This window comes from Homarus americanus, unplaced genomic scaffold (assembly GCF_018991925.1).
Source record: "Homarus americanus isolate GMGI-L3 unplaced genomic scaffold, GMGI_Hamer_2.0 scaffold40416, whole genome shotgun sequence".
NCBI classification, from domain to species: Eukaryota; Metazoa; Arthropoda; class Malacostraca; order Decapoda; family Nephropidae; genus Homarus; species Homarus americanus.
Window position 1 is genome coordinate 170,497 of NW_024722914.1, and position 22,337 is coordinate 192,833.

At 39.2% G+C, this 22,337-nt stretch overlaps 1 protein-coding gene across 1 annotated transcript in view; it reads right to left on the minus strand.

Annotated features, from left to right (window-relative positions):
* Positions 1-18,519, minus strand: part of LOC121863181 (isobutyryl-CoA dehydrogenase, mitochondrial-like) — a 36,217-nt gene extending 17,698 nt beyond the window's left edge. Inside the window, exons 1-5 of the mRNA XM_042361662.1 lie at positions 18,257-18,519; positions 15,185-15,285; positions 11,844-12,013; positions 6,654-6,840; positions 1,404-1,512 (exon numbers count right to left, since the gene is read on the minus strand). Of these exons, the coding sequence (XP_042217596.1) occupies positions 1,404-1,512; positions 6,654-6,840; positions 11,844-12,013; positions 15,185-15,285; positions 18,257-18,413 (724 nt within the window). The 5' untranslated portion in view covers positions 18,414-18,519. The remainder of the gene's footprint in view (positions 1-1,403; positions 1,513-6,653; positions 6,841-11,843; positions 12,014-15,184; positions 15,286-18,256) is intronic.
* Between the last annotated feature and the right edge of the window lie 3,818 nt (positions 18,520-22,337).

Consider the following 22,337-nt stretch of genomic DNA (forward strand, 5'->3'; position numbering starts at 1 on the left):
TTTCTTTTTTTTAATCTGAATTATTATTATTATTATTATTATTATTATTACAGGAGTATTAAATTTTTGCCCCTCAGGCCCCAATGTGGGTCAGTGACCTATGCCCGGGTGGGCTAATCCCCTTAAAAAAAAAAAAAAGCCGCGGGAAATTAAGGTTTGTTTACATCCGGCAGTTCGGCTGCTCTCTCTCTCTCTCTGCTTGTCTATACAGAGTACAACATTTAACCCTTCAATATATATGAGCAGTAAATAAGTGTTGCTTTCATATTCTTATGTAGAGTAATGACGATATGTTTTCACATGTGCGCACTTACATACGCGCAGTCTCACTTTTTTTCTTTACCATTAATGGTTAGCTACTTATATTGTTCCATTTATTACATTAAATAACATTACAGGTACTTCAAACAACCATATTAATTTTTTTACATTAATTTTACTACAGCTACAATCAGGGTCTTATTTTCTTCAGTTTTATATGTAGAACCAATCAGTCACTGGTTTTGTAAGCTTTAACATAAACAATGCCGGCAGCCGTCTCGTCTCCTCATATTATTAATGAATTGTATTGTTAATTTTGCACACACAAACATTAATTCAATAAAAAAATTCAGAAACATTAATTAAAATATATATGAACAGTAAATAAGTGTTGCTTTCATATTCTTATGTAAAGTAATGACGATATGTTTTCACGTGTGCGCACTTACATACGCGATCTCTCTTTTTTCTTTACCATTATCGTTAGCTACTTCTATTGTTCCATTTATTAACATTAAATAACATTACTTAAAACAACCATATTAATTTTACTACAGCTACAACCAGGGTCTTATTTTCTTCAGTTTTATATGTAGAACCAGTCAGTCACTGGTTTTGTAATCAACGAAAACAATGCTGTCTCATTTCCTCGTGTGTTTTAATATTCTACGTATTATTAATGAATTGTATTGCTCATTTTGCACACATAAACATTAATTCAATCAAAAAGACATTCAGTAATAAACAATAATGAATCTTTTGTACATAAGAGAAATGACGCTGTTTACATGATTGTGCACGTCGTCTGAACGTTGGTGGGCCGTTCAAACACGTCGAAATTCGAGTTTCCGCCGTCAAAATTTTAAATTGTTTTGTTTTTTTGTTCAAATAAAAAACGTCGAATTAAAAACTCGCGAAATTTGAGAAGCTACTGTACGACATTTAACCCTTCAATATGTCTTCAAAGAGACCATGAAGCAGAGAAAGTGGTGCTAGTGCTTCCAAGCATAAGCACAAGTCACTATCTATCCAGGAAAAGGGTGAATTTCCATGGTCCGGAAATTTCCATGGTCCGGCACCGGTCAGGTCCCGAGGTTGCCGGACTAGAGAGGTACAACCTGTAAAAAAAACAAAAAACTTACCTGGAGTTCCTTTCTCCACCAGCACACATGAGATTCCTTTAGGTCCTTCACTTCCTGTCCGACACATCACCAAGTAGACGTCTGTGTCACCTCCACCACTAATGAATGCCTGTTCAAAAGTAAAACCAGAATTCAGCTGTAATGGAAACACTACTATGGAAAAAATCAGAACAGTACCAAAAATGGAGAAACTTTCTCACTTGGTAACTTATTCATCTAGTGTTGATTTTGTCTCTGAGAAACTCATTCTTCATTTAATGATACAGTAATTGTAATACAGTACTCTGTATTTATTCTCTAAGAAACTAAGTCATTTATGCTTTGATAAACTTAAATATTACTTCTCTGACAAACTCAATATTCATTCTGTAACAAACTCAATGGTTTAAGCTTAATCAAAATCAATACCTTGTACTGTAGTTTACTCTTCAAAAAATCCTATTTATTTGCCGACAAAGTCAATGGTTAATCTCTGGAAAAATATTAATCTAACAAATTAAATACTTATTCTATGACAAACTCAATGTCAGACCTAAGGAAAAGTCTACCAGCTGAAGCCATGGAAGCAGGAACATTACTGGACCATAACAATGAGGGATCCTACACAGGCCAACAGTATCCTGCCCACCTCCAGTTGTGGTGACCATCAGGTAAATTAAGTTTACTACAGTAGAAGTCCAAAAATCCGGACTGCTTGGGGATTGGGTCGGTCCAGATTTTCGGATTTTCCGGATTCTCAGGCAGTACTTTTAAAATTCAAATTTAAGGAGGAATAAAGAAGAGATGAACAGGTACATTTTGATAGTTTATTCATTAGCAAATATAGCATGCTTCATTTATCAAAACAAGCAGTTTTAAAGAAAAATAAAGTCAACACCTGACAAAAATGTAAACAAACTGTCTAATACCATGACGAGTCTTGAAATTCCCAAGCCATCTATCACTAAATGCGCACTCTGATTCAATGTTTATTTGTTCCTTAAAAGACTTTGCTTTGGCAATAAGCATCGGCCCAGAAATTGCCATACCTTCTGATCGTTTTAACAAAAACCATTCGTGCAACACTTTATCAAGATTTTCTAATTTGGGCCGATGTAAACTTTTTCTTTCAGCAATTTTAATGTAAGGCTCAGAAGAAGCTGTGATTTCTAGAATTTTATTCTTTGCCTTTTTTATATCATAAATTGTAGACTTTCCAATGTCGTATGTTTCCATTAGAACAGTATTGCTCACACCACGTTCTAGTTTCTTAATTATTTCAAGTTTGTCACTCAATTTCAATGTGTTCTTCTTTCTCTTCACACAACGAAGTTTATCTACTTTAGGAGCCATTATTATGGGCTTGTACACTACTCTGTAAATGTAAAGAGTAGGACTCAAAATTACATACGTTGTCACAGTTTGATTGATTGTTTAAAAGTGCCGATTGCGTGGTCGCTTGTTGTCGCTGTGGCGTTCACGCATGCACACATACACGCAAAAGATTTATAGTGCCTCAAATTTTACATTTCAGGACAAGCTAATTACAAAACTAACAAAATTAGCTACCTATAATTTACAATTACTTTTATTATTAGAATTATGTAACTTAATTTTTTAAAGGAACTCCATTCATTCACGTGACCCACAAAAGCCCACTAAATTTAAAAAGTTTGAAAGTTTTCAAAACGTCCGGATTCTCGAGTGGTCCGGATTTCTGGCATCCGGATTTTTGGACTTTTACTGTATCCAACAAATTTCATGATCCTGTTTCCAACAAAAATTCCATAGTTTATTTTCTGACAATATGAATAGTACTGTACCTACAGATAAATTCAATTACTTACTACTCTTGGACAAGCTCACATTACAGTGTACAATCCTACAGTTTCCTGACATTCTCCACTACCCATTAAAAAAGAATTTAATTTCTCTTCCCAATATTAATTCTTCTAAAAACAAAATTTGTGAGCACAATTATCACATTTGTTAAGTAGCCTTCAGTCTCAATGTAGTTGTTTACAGCATGAAGATACTTTATCTTGAAAATGGTATTTTGAAGTTCATTTGAAGTGTACACAGTAAGCAATGACAAAATTAATGACAGGAATTGGTTTCAAAATTCAAATACTGTAAAATAAACAATAATACTGCCCATTCTATCATCATTAACAATTACCCCACATATAACAATTACTGCAGCTCAACTAACTCAACACAGCTAGGATAGCTACTTATGTATTAGGATATTTAATTATAAGGTAATAAAATGGTGGCGAAGGTGTGGCTATTGGGGGAGGCTGGAGGCCACGTAGTAGTAGTAATAGGTGGGTGGGTGCGTGCGTGCGTGAGTGAGTGAGTGAGTGCGTGTGTGTGTGTGTGTGTGTTCGTTCTGAGGGGGAATCTTCTAAGCAACAATTTTAAGTACAGCTATTTATTAGTTAACTGAATGGCATGGATACATTACTAGGGCATTATACTGATGTTATCAGAGAATGAATCCCAGACACAAACATGAAATGGATACACTTCCCACCGTGGATCACTGGGACAATGACTCACATGTGACCCAACAGGTGGGGAGTGGGGATCAGGGAGTGAGTTCCTCCTCCCAACTTTGGGACTTGTGACTGAGTGTGACTCCGTCTGGTTCTGGGTTCTTTCTGTCTTCTGGAAGGAGCTGTAGGCCCCTTTAATTGGAGGTCTTAGGCTGGCAGGTGTTGTCTTGTAATTATTAATCATTTGGGTATGTCTGGATAGGTGTGTTTGGTCAGGTGCATGGTGTACTGGCTGGAGGGCAGTTTCTTGGATTAACAGGGTCATGTCGCCTGTTCTCTCATCACATGGTGGCAAGAACTCCTTTTCCCTTCAAGACCATTATTGGGTAGTAAGTAGGTGGCAGCTACCAAACAGGGAGGTACTACCGCCTGGGAAGATATTGGAGCATAGTGTGTTGTCAATAGGTAGACCCTGCTGCCATATGGCATCACGAAAATTGTGACCAAGTCCCAGGTTGCTGATCTGACTTTCTGCCTCATTTACACACAATTGCAGGGTCTCAATTGTTTCTCTACTTTGACAACACAACATACATATATAGTTTCTCACTTTTGATCTTTATATTTTTTTATTTTTTATGGTTCTTTATTATTATTATTATTATAATATCCTCCCCCCCTGCCCTGATTTGGGTCAGTGACCTGTGCCCGGGTGGGCTAATCCCGTAAAAAAAAAAAAAAATACTGTAGGGTTGGTCGACTTAAGTGGGTGTACACCTGCTCCACTAGTCTCTGTTATGTGTGTTGTTGTTCTTTTGTACTGGATACTTAAGCCTGATAGACGATCATTATAGTGATATCTCCGTTAGCCGGAACAATTGGTGCAGAGCACTTCCGGGAATGAGAGATTTCTGGGTATCGAGACGACTTTCTCAAAGCAAGAAAACATCCCTCATCCCCGGAATTTTGTGGGTACCAAAAAACTTTTCTCGGAATTTCTGGAAAATGCACCTGATTTTCATCTCTCAAACTCAAAAAAAAACTTCCCCATCCCCAGAATTTTCCAGAATTTCCCGGGTACAGTAAGTCCTCGCTTAACGTCGGGGTTACGTCTCCTGAAAATGCAACGTTATATGAAACAACACTAAGGGGATCGCTTTTCCCCATAAGAAATAGATAAAATATGCGAGTTACATTCCCCAGCCTCCCTTTGCTCCATGAAAAACAGTACAGTACATATCCAGAAATTCAAAACTCCCCTTGTGTGATGCCTGGTGAGGTGCTGGTATGCATTACTATAAAGTCACATTCATTGAGATTTTATAAGAGTAAAACTCAAAGCTCCTCTACACGACAGATAAATAAATACCACTAGGTAACCTTGGATGGCCGCGTCATAATACATCACCTCCTCCTCCGCACTTCCGGCAAGATTGAAGGTGGTTTAGGCTTAAATTTTTTATCCTATAAAATGTTACAGACTAAAGTTAGCAGAATATAATTTGCATTGCTGGAATCCTTGCAAGACAGTGAATAATATCAATATAGACATCATATATTTTGCACAAGAGATAAAAAATTTAGTCCCTTAAGTACATTTAAGTAACTGTACATGTTTTTTAACTTATTTTTGGGTAGATAGAGTAACTTTATTTATTTATTTTTATTAATTTACACGCACACACCATCCTAAATACATATTGTGAAAAAGGTAAAAAGTAGTCCAAGAAGACTCAAATGATGCTGTACCGAGTCACCGGGACGTTAAACGAATCTTTGGTCTCTTAAAGTTTAGCAACGTAGTACCGAAACAACGTTAAGCAGGCCGACGTTAAGCGAGGACTTACCGTACTTGGAAAATTTTCTCTGAATTTTCCAGAAAATGTGTCCCTCGGAAAATTGTTGCCAAAGCCGGAATTTTCCTGAAAATTCCGGCTTTGGGAACGATTTCCCGAAAAAATTTCAATTCCAGCTATCGGAGAGTTGCGGTTAAGAAGGATTCCGGCTAACTGTATGTGCAAGACGCATAATACCGCTCGAACACTCCTTGACAGGAACAGCGTCCACTGATCCAGGACCAACACACGTACCATTCTCTACGTTGCTGTCTGAGGTTCCAGTGAAGGGAAGCGTAAGTATAATTTACCTCTAGCCATCCTGATTTTCTGTGTCAAAAAATAGATAATATTGTGCAACTGTTCTGTTGGGAGGCTTTCCCCCGACTATGGCCCTGAATTAATTTCTAAGGACTTACGTCCTCACAAACTGGTTATGTTGGGTTGAGAGCGGTAGGAAAGGGGAGGGGGCATGGGGGTCTAGTATGGCAGGTGTGTGGGGAGGCATTTTGTCTGTGCTCCTAAATACATTGGTTCTCGTCATTCAATTTAGCTAAAAATAACTGTTAAGATTCGATTTAGCTCAATGAAATAGAGACACATAATATTCAGAGGTTTGTTCCTAACAGTGCTGGTAACACAGCTTTCTAGACAAGAAATGTACCCTTTAAACCACCAAGCAATGGGCCCAGTAGTTCCACCATGTCTCAAACTTTGCCACATAACAGGGTTAGCCAGAACTGCCTGGCAAAGGACTTTCGACCAGGACTGTAAACTTCAGTACAGTACCTACATCTGTGGCCACACTTTTCAGGTAATAAGCTGATCAATTAGGCTAATGCTGCTTGCAGGTCAGCATAACCACTACTGGCTGGCTGATCAGGGAGAGAAGGGAGGAGGAGAGAATGATATCTGTAGAAAAGTTATTAATATCTCACCTTGGAACCATTAAGAATAAAATCCTCTCCAACTCTTTTAGCAGATGTTGAGAGAGCACCAGCATCTGAACCAGCACCTGGCTCTGTTAGACAGTATGAAGCCAATTTTTCCATTGAGGCCAGCTGAGGGATCCAAGTTTCCCGCTGAGATGCATTTCCAAATTTATCAATCATCCATGCACACATGCTGAAAATTAGTTTGACCATAGATCATGAAGGAACTGAAAACATAGGTTAGTCACTAAAAAATGCAAGATGTCAGTAGAGAAAGCAAGCCTTAACCCTTAGGCCCCAGGTGACATTCCAGAATGTTTGGCTATTCCTGCCATTTGTTTTCTTTTATTATTTTTGGAAAAGATGCTATGAATAAACTACAGTTGTAACCCGCTTAACGCGGTCAATTGAACCCACAGGGTACCGCGTTAAGTGAAAACCGAGTTAAGTGAACAACAGAACATATGGGATTAATTCCAATAGAGACTGGCCCGACCCCCAAACTCCACTTTTTGACGACACACAACTATGTTGTAGTAAAAATATTATCTTAACTTTATGATGGTATGTACACACAATTAATAATTAAGAGAAATATCAATAATATTAGGTTTTTTAACACTTACATTAGTAGAAAAGATGGCTGGGCACATGGGGATGGGGGGTTGGTTCCGAGGCAGAGGGCAGATTATTGGCCCTCACCTGTATCACTTGTATCAATTGTATCACTATCCACCACAGAGGCTTGCAGGGCCTCTTTGTCAAACCCCTCAAAGTCCATATAAGTCCATATCCTCACTATCATTATCACTATCACTGACTTGGGCCGGCTGAGGTGGGTGGCGGGTGAAGAACTCGGTAATGTTTTGATGACTGGGCGACCTTGTGCGCATCGTGCCCGCGCCGCTTTCCGCGTATATGAGTAGATGAACCACGTTAAGTGAAAGTTCGGTTCTGGCGAGGCACCGCGTATATGAGAAATCGCGTTAAGTGAAACCGCGTTAAGCGGGGTACAACTGTACAGTATATGTAAATTGATGAGAGAAATTGATAAGGTTGTACAGGAAACTACTTCATATAGGCAACACTGTTTCTGCTATAAAAGGTTAAGGTTTGTAAACTTAGGAGAGAATTTGTGCCTCACTTCTCCATAACCTATGTCAGACACACCCAGCACAAGTTAAAGTAAATAAAAACTATGGATTATATCAATGTTATTCCTATCTCTGAAAATATTGCTCTAATAAATACATTCAACCAGCATATATAGAGTTTCAAGAGAATTTACACTCACATTGTTTGCAGAAAAAAATACTGTATTATGCGGAATTACGACAAATTGGAGTTACGGTAATTCATATTTATACAGTGCTGATTCTCGGGAAAATCAATTTAAAAGAATGTGCCGGGTCCCAAACACTCGTGCACCGCCTTATTAATAACATCCCTCCCACCTCAGGCATGGGGTTAGTAGTGACCTTCTAGTACAGAAGACCAACGCTCTACCTTGTTATTTTGGATAAGTTTTTCAACAACCGCTTCATTGTTTTAATCTGATGCCAACTATATTTTAAGTACAATTGGTTACTCTTTCACATAAACCCAGACAAAAACAAACAACCAGGTAAGCAAGTGTTAGATAACAAAAAAGTGGACATTTTTACACTTTACATTCATAAAATATTTTGTTTACATGAGAACTTAACAGTAAAGCTGATAAAAAATAAATAAAATAATAGGAATATCAAAAAATTACTTCAAAAAATGTTCATTTTGTATTTTGTCATTATTTTGAGATTTTATTTTCTATTTTATCATTATTTCTCTGGTAAGTATAAGTACAGGGGGGTCCTCATTATAAGTGGTTTATAGGGACCAGAAAAACCCACTGATAATGAAACCACTCATAAAGGGGAATTAATTCCCATAAGAATTAAAAGGAAAAGGGTCTATCAGGACGATCACATTGTAAGTGGCACTCATAAAGTTTAATTTGGTAACTTTTAACAGTAATATATACCTGAGAAACATTTTATTACACATTATTTTATGAAATAATTTAAATTTACAACTTATTTAAGGTACTTAAAGATGTTTTCTTGTGACATGTAACTTCTAATTTCACGTCCATCCCATAGCTACTACGCTTCCTTTTAGCCACTACACAACCTAGTTTCAGTTCGGGACTGATGGCTACAAAAATAGTCCACCAATGTCACCAAAGACACAATAAAGTTGATAATTACTGCAAAGTTCTTGGAGCACTACAAAATAATGCCTGTGAACACAGGCGACCATTACTGAGCATGCATAGCGCGGGTGAAAAGGATGACCTTCAAAAGAATGGAAGGCGGGCGAGAATTTAAATCGCTCAAATGCTTGAACTGTACTTCCCCAAATTTACGGCTGTCAGCCTTCAATTCAATTTCTTTATATTTTCTTTGCCTGTATTTAAGAATTATAGCCATAATTATGTTCCATATGATATTATTGATGATGCACTATCAGATAGTGGTGGTGATGACACTGATAGTGGTGATGAATCACAACTTGAGATTATTACAGAGGAACCAGATGATATTCTGTCAGGTGCAGAAATTGATGGTCATGTTGACAGTGCTCCAGTTGGATGGTTGAGCAATTTCCCAGTTAGTAGAGAACGATTTCCATTTACTGGAGACACGGGAGTCAAAGTAGTTTTGCAAGATCCTCAGAACCCAATAGAGAGTTTTCTGTCTTTTGTAGACAGAGATATAATAGAACATATAGTGTGAGAGACAAACAAATATGCTGACAATGTCTGTGAAGAAAAGAGAAGGAGTGGTAAAATGAGGAGAAAAAGTAAAGATCTGATGTGGAAGGAAACTAATGTTGGGGAGATGTATACCTTTTAGGTTTGGTCATTTTACAAGGTATAGTAAAGAAGTCAACAATATACCCATACCACTCCATGAACCAGGTGCTTGCAACACCCTTTTTTGAGAAATGCATTAGCAGGGACAGATTTGCACTTATTTTGAAGCATTTGTAACTGAAAAAAACTAGTGATAACCCTGCTTACAAGTTCAGGGAGGTGCTAGATAACTTTAGGCAGAAATATATGTCTAATTACATCCCCAAGGAAAATATTAGCATTGATGAGTCCCTACTTCCCTGGAAAGGAAGACTAAAATGGAAAAGGTATATTCCAATAAAGAGAGCAAGGTTTGGCATAGAGACCTACATCTTAGCAGAAGCTGAGACAGGGTATGTATGGGACCTTTTATTATATACAGGGAAAGGCACAGAATATGCTTGCCAAAAACCAGGGTTGTCAGATCAAGCCATAGCCAAGCTGTCCAAACCAAGTAAGATTGTTCTTGCACAAGTAGAGCCTCTACTGAATAAGGGTTATGTGCTTGGAGTGGATAACTTATATGTTTCACCCGAGCTGTATGGCATCCTCTAAGCTCATGGAACTGATGCTGTAAGGTTTAACAGGAAGGGACTTGCTGAAGATGTAAAAGAAAAGAAACTCAAAAAAGGAGAGACAATCACCATGTTCAATAATAAAGTGATGCATATGAAATGGAGAGACGAGAAATATGTAAACATCCTGAGCACAGTCTAGGACGACTCCATGGAAATGGTACAATCTGGTGGGAAAGAGGTAAGCAAGCCAACTGTGTGCATCAAGTACAAAAAACAGCATATGGGATGGGTAGACCTAATGGATCAGGTAACATCTGCTTCAAGTGTCACACGCAAGGGTGTTGCAAGAAGCCATTTTTCAGGCTGATAGAAATGAGTTTGCATAACTGCCATGAAACCTACAAGAGAAATGGAAGCCAGAAAAACCTCCTTGACTTCAAGTTGCTCTTGACTGAACAGATTGTGTCTGCATATAGTAAAGATGTTTATTGGATAAAGAAACCCACAAGCTCAGTGACTCTTGGGCCATGTCCTACAAGACTGAGTGGAAGACATTTCCTAATAGAGACAGAGTCAGCTGAAGGTGGTAGTACAAAGAAGGTTCAAAGGAGATGTACTTACTGTGCAATGCAAAAGAAAGTGAGGAGAATTATCAACAGCTGTGATGTTTGTCAAGTTGCACTGTGTATTACTCCATGTTTTACCACACATCAGAGCCTTCCAACATAGGAGAGTGACAGCAGTGAATGAACAAATGCCATAAGAAGCAACAGTAAGGCAACAATATAGTAAGGGAGGGTGAGAGGGAACCACATCCAGGTAACAAGTCCTGGACACAGCTTTTGCTGTGGGTGTGAGTGACTCCACGTACCTTACTTATACGAATATAAATACTGTAAGAGCCACTGACAAAATTCACGTTTTAATATTAAAAGCATCTTTGCTATGTTAATGAAATATAGCAACTGTTCCATATTGTGGAGCTTCACCGGTCACTGCTGCCGCTGGCTAAGGGTTAATGACTGTAAAGCAGATGGGTATACTGTACTGTACATAAAGCAGATGGGTGTAGTGTACTGTACATAAAGCAGATGGGTGTAGTGTACTGTACATAAAGCATGGGGAGGGGTGTGTGATGATAGCTGTGTTTATTACAGGGGTATATTGTTCTTTTACGGTATGTTAGACAGGTTTATAATACATTTTTATTATTTTAATATACTGGTAATCTTAATTTGAATCCAGCTTGCCAAACGTAAGTTTCAGTATAAAATAATTAGTGGTAGGACCTTGTGAGTGGCTTACGATGTTTCAATCACCACTCTTGACACACTAAACCACAATATTTAAGAGGTAAGAATTTTATACCTGGTGATTAAGACGACCCCCTAACTTTGGGCAGATTTTTTTAATGTTCAAATTCCATCTTATAAGCCGAGATATACGTATACTGCACTGTACATAAAGCAGATGGGTATACTGTACTGTACATAAAGTAACAGGTTAGAAGCCTTGTTGTAGAAGGGGAGTATAAAAACAGAACACATTTTCTACAGCAGCAGGAATGATTTTATAACAAAAAATGAAAGGAAAATATGTGAATGTCTATCATCTTGTTTTGGGCCACAAATGGTCATGAAGGAAAAGGCTTTAAAAGAAAGGTGGGGAGGGGACATTATGTGTGCAAATTTCAGCATTTGGTTCCAAAATTATCCTCATTTTTGTTTTATTTGATCAAGAGCTTCAAACATGCTTCAGTCTCTTGAGGGTTTAATGTTTACTTACTTGTGAATACTGATGTAAGCTGTGGTGGATGTGCACCCTTGTGAGAGAGCTTCAAATATGATGGATGCATCAAGACGGTTCAGGCCGGTGCCCCCATATTCTTCACTCGCATATATGGCTCCAAAGCCAAGAGCAGCAGCAGCCCTCAGTGTTTCAACTGGAAACATCTCCTGCAAAAATACAGAGCTAAATTTACTACAGGTAATAAGACTTCTTCAACACTGTTAATTCTTTGACTTGCTGCAGGTATCAGGTATCCACTTCTTTCCTTATAACCTACGAAATATCTCCTTTTCATATTATCATATTTCTTCTAATAATGAAGTACAGGTACTCTATGACATTTTTATAAAGTGCATATGAAGAAAATTCCATAACATCACAAGTACAGTACAGGGGGTCCCCGGGTTACCAACGAGTTCCGTTCCCGAGGATGTTCTTAAGTCAGAAATAAAAGTCAGAACACATACCCTATGTGGACTATATCATAGCCTAAGTCTTTCAATACATCTCGAATCACTTAATTTAAGAGAAAATAAGAAATTGAATTACAAAATTACATACAGTAAAGGTGAGTAAAAATTAAAGTTTAACACAGTATTTTACGACATATAAGACGCACCGCCCCCCATTTTAGCAGGGAGTAATTAGAAAAAACTTTTGTGTGTATTTTCCTCCTGTAGCCATAGTTTTCTAAGAACAGTATACATGTCTTATGAGAATTTCTACAGTACAATAGTGTTACTATTCACTTACCTACACCTCCCTCTTCGATTGGTTTAACTGCTACATTATTAGGTGTGTTTATCTTCAGGATAGTATTAATAAAGTTTATTTTTGTGTCATTACGTGTCAAGATATTGTTGTGTAGGACCCTATCTCGACTTACATAATGGGCTGGGGGGTCCGGGGAAACACCTACCCGGTAAGTTTTTATCATATTTAACTTAATTCCTCACATTGTTACTCATTTCGTGAGCACCTAATAGTTAAAATACACAGTACCCCAAATCAAACATGTATGTTTATTGCAACAATATTTTTCATGCATATACAGTAGTCTTAGCAATTCCTTTACAATTAGTTGTTACTAAACTTGAATTTGGTTAATATTTGTAATTGTGCACCATTATTGAGAGAAGATAAACTTAAAGGTAAGCTTTTTTGCACTGTATTGTGTGAGAATTCAAAATTTAATACAGTACTTACCAAAGGGATTTATCTCCAATGCACCTGCACCTGTGGTTTCAATAGCATATATACTACTACTAAAATAAGAAAAATAAGCATATTCCATGATACAGTGCATCCTCGTATAACGTCGTCCCGCTTAACGTTCTTTCGATATTACGTCGCTAAACTTTACAGACCCAAAATTCGTTTAACGTCCCGGGGATACGATACTATGTCGCTTTGCGTCGTCATGGACTACTTTCTACAGCGCATCACCCGCTCTTGTTTGCCCAGTCTACGCTCTCTCGGCTCGGCTCACTGCCCTCACTCGCGGAACATCACGGCATCCCCCAAGCGAGTCTCTGCTACGACTTCTCATCATTCATGTGTGCTTAAGTGGTTTTGCTCTAAAACTGTACTCTAACCATTCAAAATGGCTTCCAAGTGCCCATCAAGTGCTACTGATGCTAGTGTAGTGAAGAGACAATGTAAGACCATTACCATTGCTACGAAAATGGATGTATTAACTCGATTTGAAAAAGGGGAACGTGCTGTGGACATAGCCGCTGTGCTTTGTCTAACCCCCACAACGGTGAGTACTATTCGGACCAACGCTGACAAGGTTAAGGTTAGTGCTGGAAGTGGTACTATTCTGAGTGTAACTAAAACAACTCGTACTGGAAGCACTGTGCCAGAAAAAGTGGAAAAGATGCTGGCTATGTGGATGGAGGACCAGAATCAACGCAATGCCTCTGTGAGCCTTATGGTTATCCAGCATAAGGCCAGATCCTTGTTTGACCCCATAATGCAGAAGAGGGTGAAGGATCGAAGGAAGAGACCTTTACAGCCAGCCGAGGATGGTTTCAACGATTTAAGCGTTTGTATAACTTCCACAACATAAAGATGACTGGTGAAGCTGCTAGTTCAGATACAATTGCAGCCGAGACATTCCCGCCAGAATTCAAACGGATTATTCAGGAAGGAGGCTACACACCGAAGCAAGTCTTCAATGCGGATGAGACTGGTCTCTTTTGGAGATATAGGTCCTCTCAGGCATCCTCTATATCTCCAAGGAGGAGAAAAGAGCGCCAGGTTTTATTCTTAGTTTTAATTGCATCAGCAAGTTTCTTCAGGGAGAGTAAACGCTTCTGTTTTTGTTGGTGGAAGGCCTCTCTGTTCTTCCTTGATTTTTGGGCCATTTTCTCTCACTCTGTTTTCTTTGATTCTAACTGTTTCTTTAACAAAAAATTCTCTTATTCTCTTCCTGCTACAACCTCTTCTACTTTAACATGCTTCTATACCTACTGCTGGAGAGTTTTATGTTCATACACATCATAGGGCCACCCTCCTGGGGGACACACACATGCCCTACAGCCCTGACCTCCTGGGGGACACACACACATGCCCTGGCTCATCGTCCTCGCCCGGCAGACCCATCGACCTTACTGTAGAGGGTCAAAATTATTGTAATCTATTGTCAAACATTTCTCTCATCATGGTCATAACATCCCACCCCCCCTCAAAATTTTTCTCAACAGATCTACACAATTCATGTAGGTCACCTAAAACGATGGCAAAAAAAAACAGAAAACCGGAAAAAACAGAGAAATGACATCCCTGAATAGGAGTCCATGGGAATATATTTTGAGCCTGGCACTCTAAATTCCAGGAAAAAACCTTATCCAGCAACCCCCAGGTCCCAAGCATGCCAGATAAATGGACCCATAACTGTATTATGAAGCGCAGTAAAAAAATCAATATTGTACAGTACAGTACGCCCTTCAAATTCGCGGGGGTTAGGTTCACAAAATGGCCAAGAATCGCCAAATTTATTAAAAATGTGACAGTCTACCCTCAAGCACGGAGTAGACTTGAGGATAGACACAGCATTTTTAAAAAACTTGTTTCTGAATAATTGTGAGAGGATTTTGCCATTATTATTTATTTGTATGTGTTTTGTGTGTGTGTGTGCGTGCGTGTGTCTACACACACACACACACAATATATATACAATACTGTACAGGTAAAGGAAATTACTGTCTATAGAATGAATGGCTTCCTGTCCCAGCCGCGAAAATGCCGACAACTTTAAAACTACTACCAGCAGACCTGCACAATAATAATCGGCCAGTTACCCGGGCGTACTGTGTTTTGAAACATTGCCTCACCTCCTCATCCCATATAGCCATGTTAGGCAGCATCTCGTTCTTTGCAAAGTCTGATGCCAACTGCAGGATGGCTGTCTGTTCCTCTGTAAGTCCATGAGAAGCTGGGGATGAAAGGTATAAAATTAGGATGGTAATACTTTAGTTACATTTTAAAACAACAGATCTAGCCTGGACAAAACATGATCTCTGACAGATTACCAAGCATCAGTCCTTGGTCCTTCATAATGATAGAGGTAGTGACAGACTTAAAACAAATTAAAAAGTACTGTACTGAAGTGGGAAAAAATCTGGGAATGTCAAATGTTTACAGGTATATTGAAGCTAACCTCATGATAGCACTGAGACTCTTGCATGGTGATAATGATAACAATATCTCCAAAAACTTTAAAAACGTGTGAGTCGTGGAACAAATTAATTTAAATGGATCCAAACTACAACTGCACATAACGATATGTTCGCAGTACAGTAAACCAGAGCCGGTGTAGTGCAAACATCTCTGTTCAAAGCTGAGAGACAATAACACTTCCCTGCTACCTTCAACATCTCTACACCCACTTAAATAACTAAGCAGTCCTTACCTTCATCACACGCCATAGTAAGTGCTCTTGATCATATAAATAAATTTCAGACCCAAAATATCACCACTCAACAATCGGCTCATCCCAAAGCCTTTCCGTAACTTCTAATATTAAATGTATTCCCATCGAGGAAACAGACGAGTTACAGTTTGGCAGGAGGAAGTAGGAGAAGGGCTGTGTTCTGAGTGACATCTGGGTGTTCGGCAGCATTGAGAGTCTCCAAGAAGGTTTTTGTCATCCCTCTCGTAGAATCTTTCGGCTGTAAACGCAATGCTATCACGTTAATTCGGCTAATCAAGAAGTATGTACGGCCAGGGTTAACTTTTGTCAGCAACAAGTGGGCAGCCTACAACAGCCGGAAGGAACACGGACATGACCAACAGGCTATCAATCATTCCGAGAATTTTGTTGATCCACAAAACCCCGCCATCCACACGTAGAACATCGAGAGTCAGTAGAAGGATCTCAGGAAGTGGGTGAAGTAACCTGGCAACAAGTCCGCCTATTTCAAGGAATACTTGGTGAGCTACTTGTTCATCACGCAGCTTAGTGAGGACAAGCTTCTACTCCAGTTCTTCGACACTATGCAAAGTCTATCCCCACCCCTCCACAGTCGGAGAAACAATGGCCAGAGCAGCCTGAGGATGACAAGGAGTAGGACCCCAATGACCCAAACTCCGAGTCTTCTGAGTCTAATTAAGGTAAGCACACAGGGTAAGTTTAGTGGTTAGGTCTAGGTTAGGTTAGGTTAGGTTTTGGATGAGTCTGACCTTCATTTCTATCACAAATTATTACTTTTTGTGATTTTCCCACCACCCAAAATCCCTTACTGGTTTTCATTGGGGGTCCCCCATTTTTGCTGGATAAGGGGGGGGGGGAGAGATAGCTTAAAAAAAGTAGTGATTTGCAGTAGAATTGAAAGACAGATCCGTTCAAAACACATCAAAAACCATCGGAAAAACATAATTTCAACTTCCAAATAGCTGGATAACCAGATGATAATTTTACTGGGTTTGGTTAGGTTTTGGTTAGGTTGAATTAGGTTAGGATTAAATTAGGTTGTTACGTTAAGTTAGGTTAAGTTAGATTAGGTTAGGATTTGGTTAGGTTAAGTTTTGGTTAAGTTAGATTAGGTTAGGGTTTGATTAGGTTAGTTATGTTAGGTTTTGGTTAAGCTAGGTTAGGTTAGGTTAGATTTACTCCCTATTAGTTTCTGCTTTTGCCCTCCCCCCCCCCACGCCCATCCATAAAACCTGAATTTCCATGGTTCCCCAAAGAGTGTTGAAGGGGGAGGAGGGGGGGGTGATAACTCAAAAACGACTCATGACACACCAAGTACCAAGGGAAAACCTAGATTTCTGCTCAAAAAACAATTAGTAAAGAAACTACAATTTTACCAACGATTTTTTGCCTTTTTTTCTTTCTCCCTACAAGACTCAATATACAAGTAGGTGTTGGCAACTACTTTACTCAGGATTACCTTGCCATCCACTATTACCTTGCCATCCACTATTACCTTGCCATCCACTATTACCTTGCCATCCACTATTACCTTGCCATCCACTATTACCTTGCCATCCACTATTACCTTGCCATCCACTATTACCTTGCCATCCACTATTACCTTGCCATCCACTATTACCTTGCCATCCACTATTACCTTACCTAATACAGTAAAATTGCAGTTTCAGACAATATGCCCTAGAAGTTTAGAAATTAGTTTATCCTGTGTATTTTGGTGCGATTTTATTGAATTTGACCTTTATTTCCGAGGGGAAAATACCCGTTTTAGAGTTAAAATTAATTTCCGACGTTATGATTATTTGCCCCAGAGTTGATATCGGGTTAAAAATACTCCAAATAAGGAGATCTAAAGGGTATTTTTACAGTAGTTCAAACAACTTTCCTGCCCCAAATCTATTATCATATTCGAAAAATACGTCTATTTTTAAGATAATTTTTTTCTATTACATTAGTTTGAAACGTGTAATAACGGAGATGGTGCATGTCAAATCTTTCTCTATTTTCTTCCATTAATCTTCAGGTTAGGGATGGTTAAAATAGTCGGCCGTTTATCGCGGGTCCGACTAATTACCCAAATGTAGCCGCAATTAAGTCAAATAATGGTCCTACATGAATAAATCAGACTGCCAATCACTTCTCGACTGGTATTTGGTGTCATAAAGTCACAAAAAATTGGTAAACGTAATTTAATCTGAGTTAATAGATTGAGTGCATGTACCTAACCTAACCTAACCTAACCAAACACAACTCAGATTAAATTAAGTTTACCAATTTTTTGTGACTTTGTGACACCAAATACTAGTCGAGAAGTGATTGGCAGTCTGATTTATTCATGTAGGACCATTATTTGACTTCATTGCAGCTACATTTGGGTACATTTGGGTAATTAGTCGGACCATTTATCGCCTCAAAATGCAATAATACCCCTAATACTAACTTAAAGATAGAAACTGCAAGTCAACTAACTCACGGTCCAAAGATGTGACAAACTGCCTTGAAGAAACAAATGATGTAACAAGGGCTGGCTCAATACAGCTATTATCTCCGATGACTCTCCTTCTCTTTAAAAGTCTCCCATAGGTTCTGAAATGCCGAGCTTGTCTCATTAAACACGACACCGGTAACATAGCTAGATAGTTAGAAAAAAAACTTTAGGTAATGTTAGTCAGAGCACAGTAGCCCAGACCAAGCCGGTAGGAGCGTCTTCTGTTTACTATTAACAGTAGTGCCAAGGAAGGTGTAATAGAGGAAGTATATCCCTGTATGTCGAAGCTGCAACACAATAACAGTAGTGCCAAGGAAGGTGTAATAGAGGAAGTATATCCCTGTATGTCGAAGCTGCAACACAATAACAGTAGTGCCAAGGAAGGTGTAATAAAGGAAGTATATCCCTGTATGTTGGAGCTGCCGAGTGGCCTGCCATCTAGCGGCCAAGCGTGCCAAACAAAGAAAACGATTTCATTATCTCTTGGGGGGTTAACTATGATAGATAATTAATATTTAACGGAAAATAATATGGTAAATGTTTACGAAACCGTTATTACCAGAAAGAAATGTGAGATTTGGTTAAAAATATTGTACACACTATTAGTATGACCTTAAACACATAAATGGAAACGATAATACATAGTACATTGTTGAGCGGCAGGAATTAGACAGTAATTATATAAGAACATCAAGATCGTCTTAGTGATGTGAAAGTGTAAATCGATGTAGGATTTTTAATGCTAGACGCGATTGTATTTTTGAAAACTTAATTTCCACTAAGTTGGAGGTACAGCCAAAGGTCAGGAGGCCTATAACCACAAAATCATTGCCATATGACAAACTTTATTATTTTTTTTTTGCTGAGTTGTGGTCACGGCTGTGATAAAAATCAACCAGGGAGTAGAGTACACTGCTCTTAGGCAAATCAGTTCAGTGTCTCATCAGTGACCACGGAAGAGGTTGTAAATAACTTAAAGTGAATACAAACTGGCAAGCCAGCTGGTAAGGCACCACTGCCAGCAGAGACCAAGTCGTGTCATAGGTGCCATATAGACTTTTAATTTTATTTTGTTTGTGTCCTTTCTCAAGGACTGAAACTGTGCCTACAATACACCATTCACAGGGAGATACAGTGTGCACAGTGATAGCACAAAGAGATATAATCGTTGATGAGAACAGGAAAATAAATTATAAGGAAATAATAGTTAAATTAAAAATAAAATAAAATAAAATCAACAAGCTTGGTTATCCTTAAAGGCATTCTATTACCGCCCCAAAGAAAGTTTAATTTTATTTTTCTGTGTTTCTAAAGGACTGGGTGGGAGTATAAAATCCGTTATTCATAATAAAATGCAGTGTACATAAAGATAGCACATAAATACCGGCAAATTACCGAAGTGAACTGAAAAAAAATAAAGAGAATAAAAACAGAAGACAACCCTAAAGGCAACAGAGGGCAGCTAAGTACTGTTTCTTTTTTTCTCTTTATTTTCAAATAGGTGTAGATCTATACACAGTCTCCCCCAAACAACAACAACAACCCGCTCTACCCCCCACCCGGGAGGTGGCACCAGTGTAGTGGATTCCTTCCCTACAAGCACGGAACCTTCTCGAATTCCCCAGCCTACGCCTCCAGCGCCGCCCACGGAGCGGGGGTCAACTATCTACCCACGCCTACCCCCGCCTTATAAGGCCTGACACGGCTGTGACCAGCTCTTTTTCTACACAGTGCCACCAGCAAGCAACACCTCCCCCTCCACGCCAGCCAGGTGGCTGCCGCTCCCGCCAGCGACCTTGGCGTCCCTCAAGCCGCGTGCCCTCACTCTGGGCACCCTCACCACCCAGCTCTCTCTACTCAACGCTTATTACCATGCTACCTACCCAGCAACACGCTGCATTGTACATCCAATACAATATGTATACAGTGAGCACATTGTGAGTTTCCTTTCTCCATCCCATCCTGAGTGTGAACCAATATCACATACCCCTACACCAGCTCTGCCTACCAGACAGGAGGAGGCGAGCGCCTAGTAAACAATGACATTTCTAACCATACCCTGCAAATTACACTGTACTTAGCAAATGCTGCAGCTTCTGAGAATTAGGGAGGGGGGAGGGTTACTACTAAGAGCCTAGACGTTACCGAGAACAAATTCTGGCTTGAATGTCGTGTACACTAATACTGACACGTTCCTTGATAAGAGAGAGGAGTTTGAAACACTACTGAAGGTACACCAACCCGATATTGTAGGAGTTGTAGAACTGTTGTACAAGAACAGGAGAATTGACCCAGAGGAATGAGAGTTCAGTATTGCTGGATATGACTGTCCAATTCCCAGAGTACTAAGAGAGTTGAGCAACGAGCTTGCCGAGCCCCTTAAGATCCTGTTTTGTAAATGCCTGGATGAACAAAAGGTCCCCAGTGAATGGAAAGTGACTTATGTGAGTCCTATCTTCAAGAAGGGCGATCGTCACTCCACGAACAACTATAGACCGGTGAGCCTGACCAGCATAATATGTAAAGTACTTGAGAGTATTATCAGAGATGCCTCGATGGAACATCTACTACGAAACAACCTTACAAGTTGGGAAAGAGATCCTTGCTAAGACTGAGGAAGTAGCAGCTAGAATGGAGGTGGTTGCTAAGAGGAGTTATGCTGACGTATTAGCAGGGCCACGGGAGGTGGCGGAGAGTAATGCAGGATCAGAATAGGTTCTACAGCAGCTAGGGACTAAAGAAGTGTGTCGAAGAAATGAAAATTAACGGACCTACTGTTAGGGGAGAGGAGGAACAACGGGAACGTCTCCAACGCAAGAACAATGTAATAGTTTTGGGAGTTCCTGAGAGCCAGGTGGAGGGAACCGAGAGTAAGATAACACACGATAAGATGCAGTTTAAGAATATTTGTACAGAGATTCTGAAGATGCCATCAACCCCTCAGGATGTGAGGAGGCTAGAACAAAAGCAGGGGGACAAGCCTCGCCCCCTCAGGATCACACTAGTGAGTGAGGAGGAGAAATGGGAGGTTACTCGGCAGGCAAAAAACTTAGCAAGGAGCGAGGCATTTCGGAGTGTATCCATTCACCCAGATCACGGTAATGCGATTTTGACAGGAGTCGCAGATGTCAAAATGCCATTGACATTCCCAGGATATACGTGAAGAACTGTGAGGAATTGTACAGAAGTTATCGAGTGTGCTTTTTTCTTTCACACACACACACATACATATATATATATATATATATATATATATATATATATATATATATATATATATATATATATATATATATATATATATATATATATATATATATATATATATATATATTGTGCATGACTAATAATTAATAGTATTATTAATTATTAACAATTAATATTATTTTTTATGGTAATATTAATATTTACATATATCATGTTAGATGAAATATTATAATACATCAGTAACCAAGACACAACTTGAATTTTTGGTTTTGTGTTTGTTTATTTCATTAAAGGGAACAATAAGAATGCCTTTTAATAGCCAAGAACTCTATTGAAAACAAGGCCATTTATTCCATAAATTTATTTAACGACATGACAGGTGATTCATCACCTGCAGTAATTGTATGATAATTGTGCAAGAGAAAAGATTTTGTCTTTTAATTTCTGAACTCCTCTAAGATCTTCAGGCAATGGAGTATACTTCACTTTTAACTGCTACACCGGCGCCGGCCCGACCCGTAACCCCACCACCCCCCTGGGCGTCTTCCTGGCGAGATGTCGGAGACTTGCAGCACAACCCACTGGATGGTTGGATTGAACCCACGCATCCGGGCATATCGCCTACCCCATCACGGAAGCGGTGTTTAAGCCACTGCACCTTTTCCTCTCCTCTCACTTCCATCCTCCCTTTATCCTTCCCAGTCACTCAGTCGGACCCCCCCCTACCCAATTTCTGGGTGAGCCCCTGCAGTCATTAGCAACAAAATCATCAGGCACGACAGTTGCAGCCAAGCGAATAGGCGATAAATCTTTAACAATGATCCGTAGAAAAAAAGCAGCAGGAACAGCAGTAGCACTA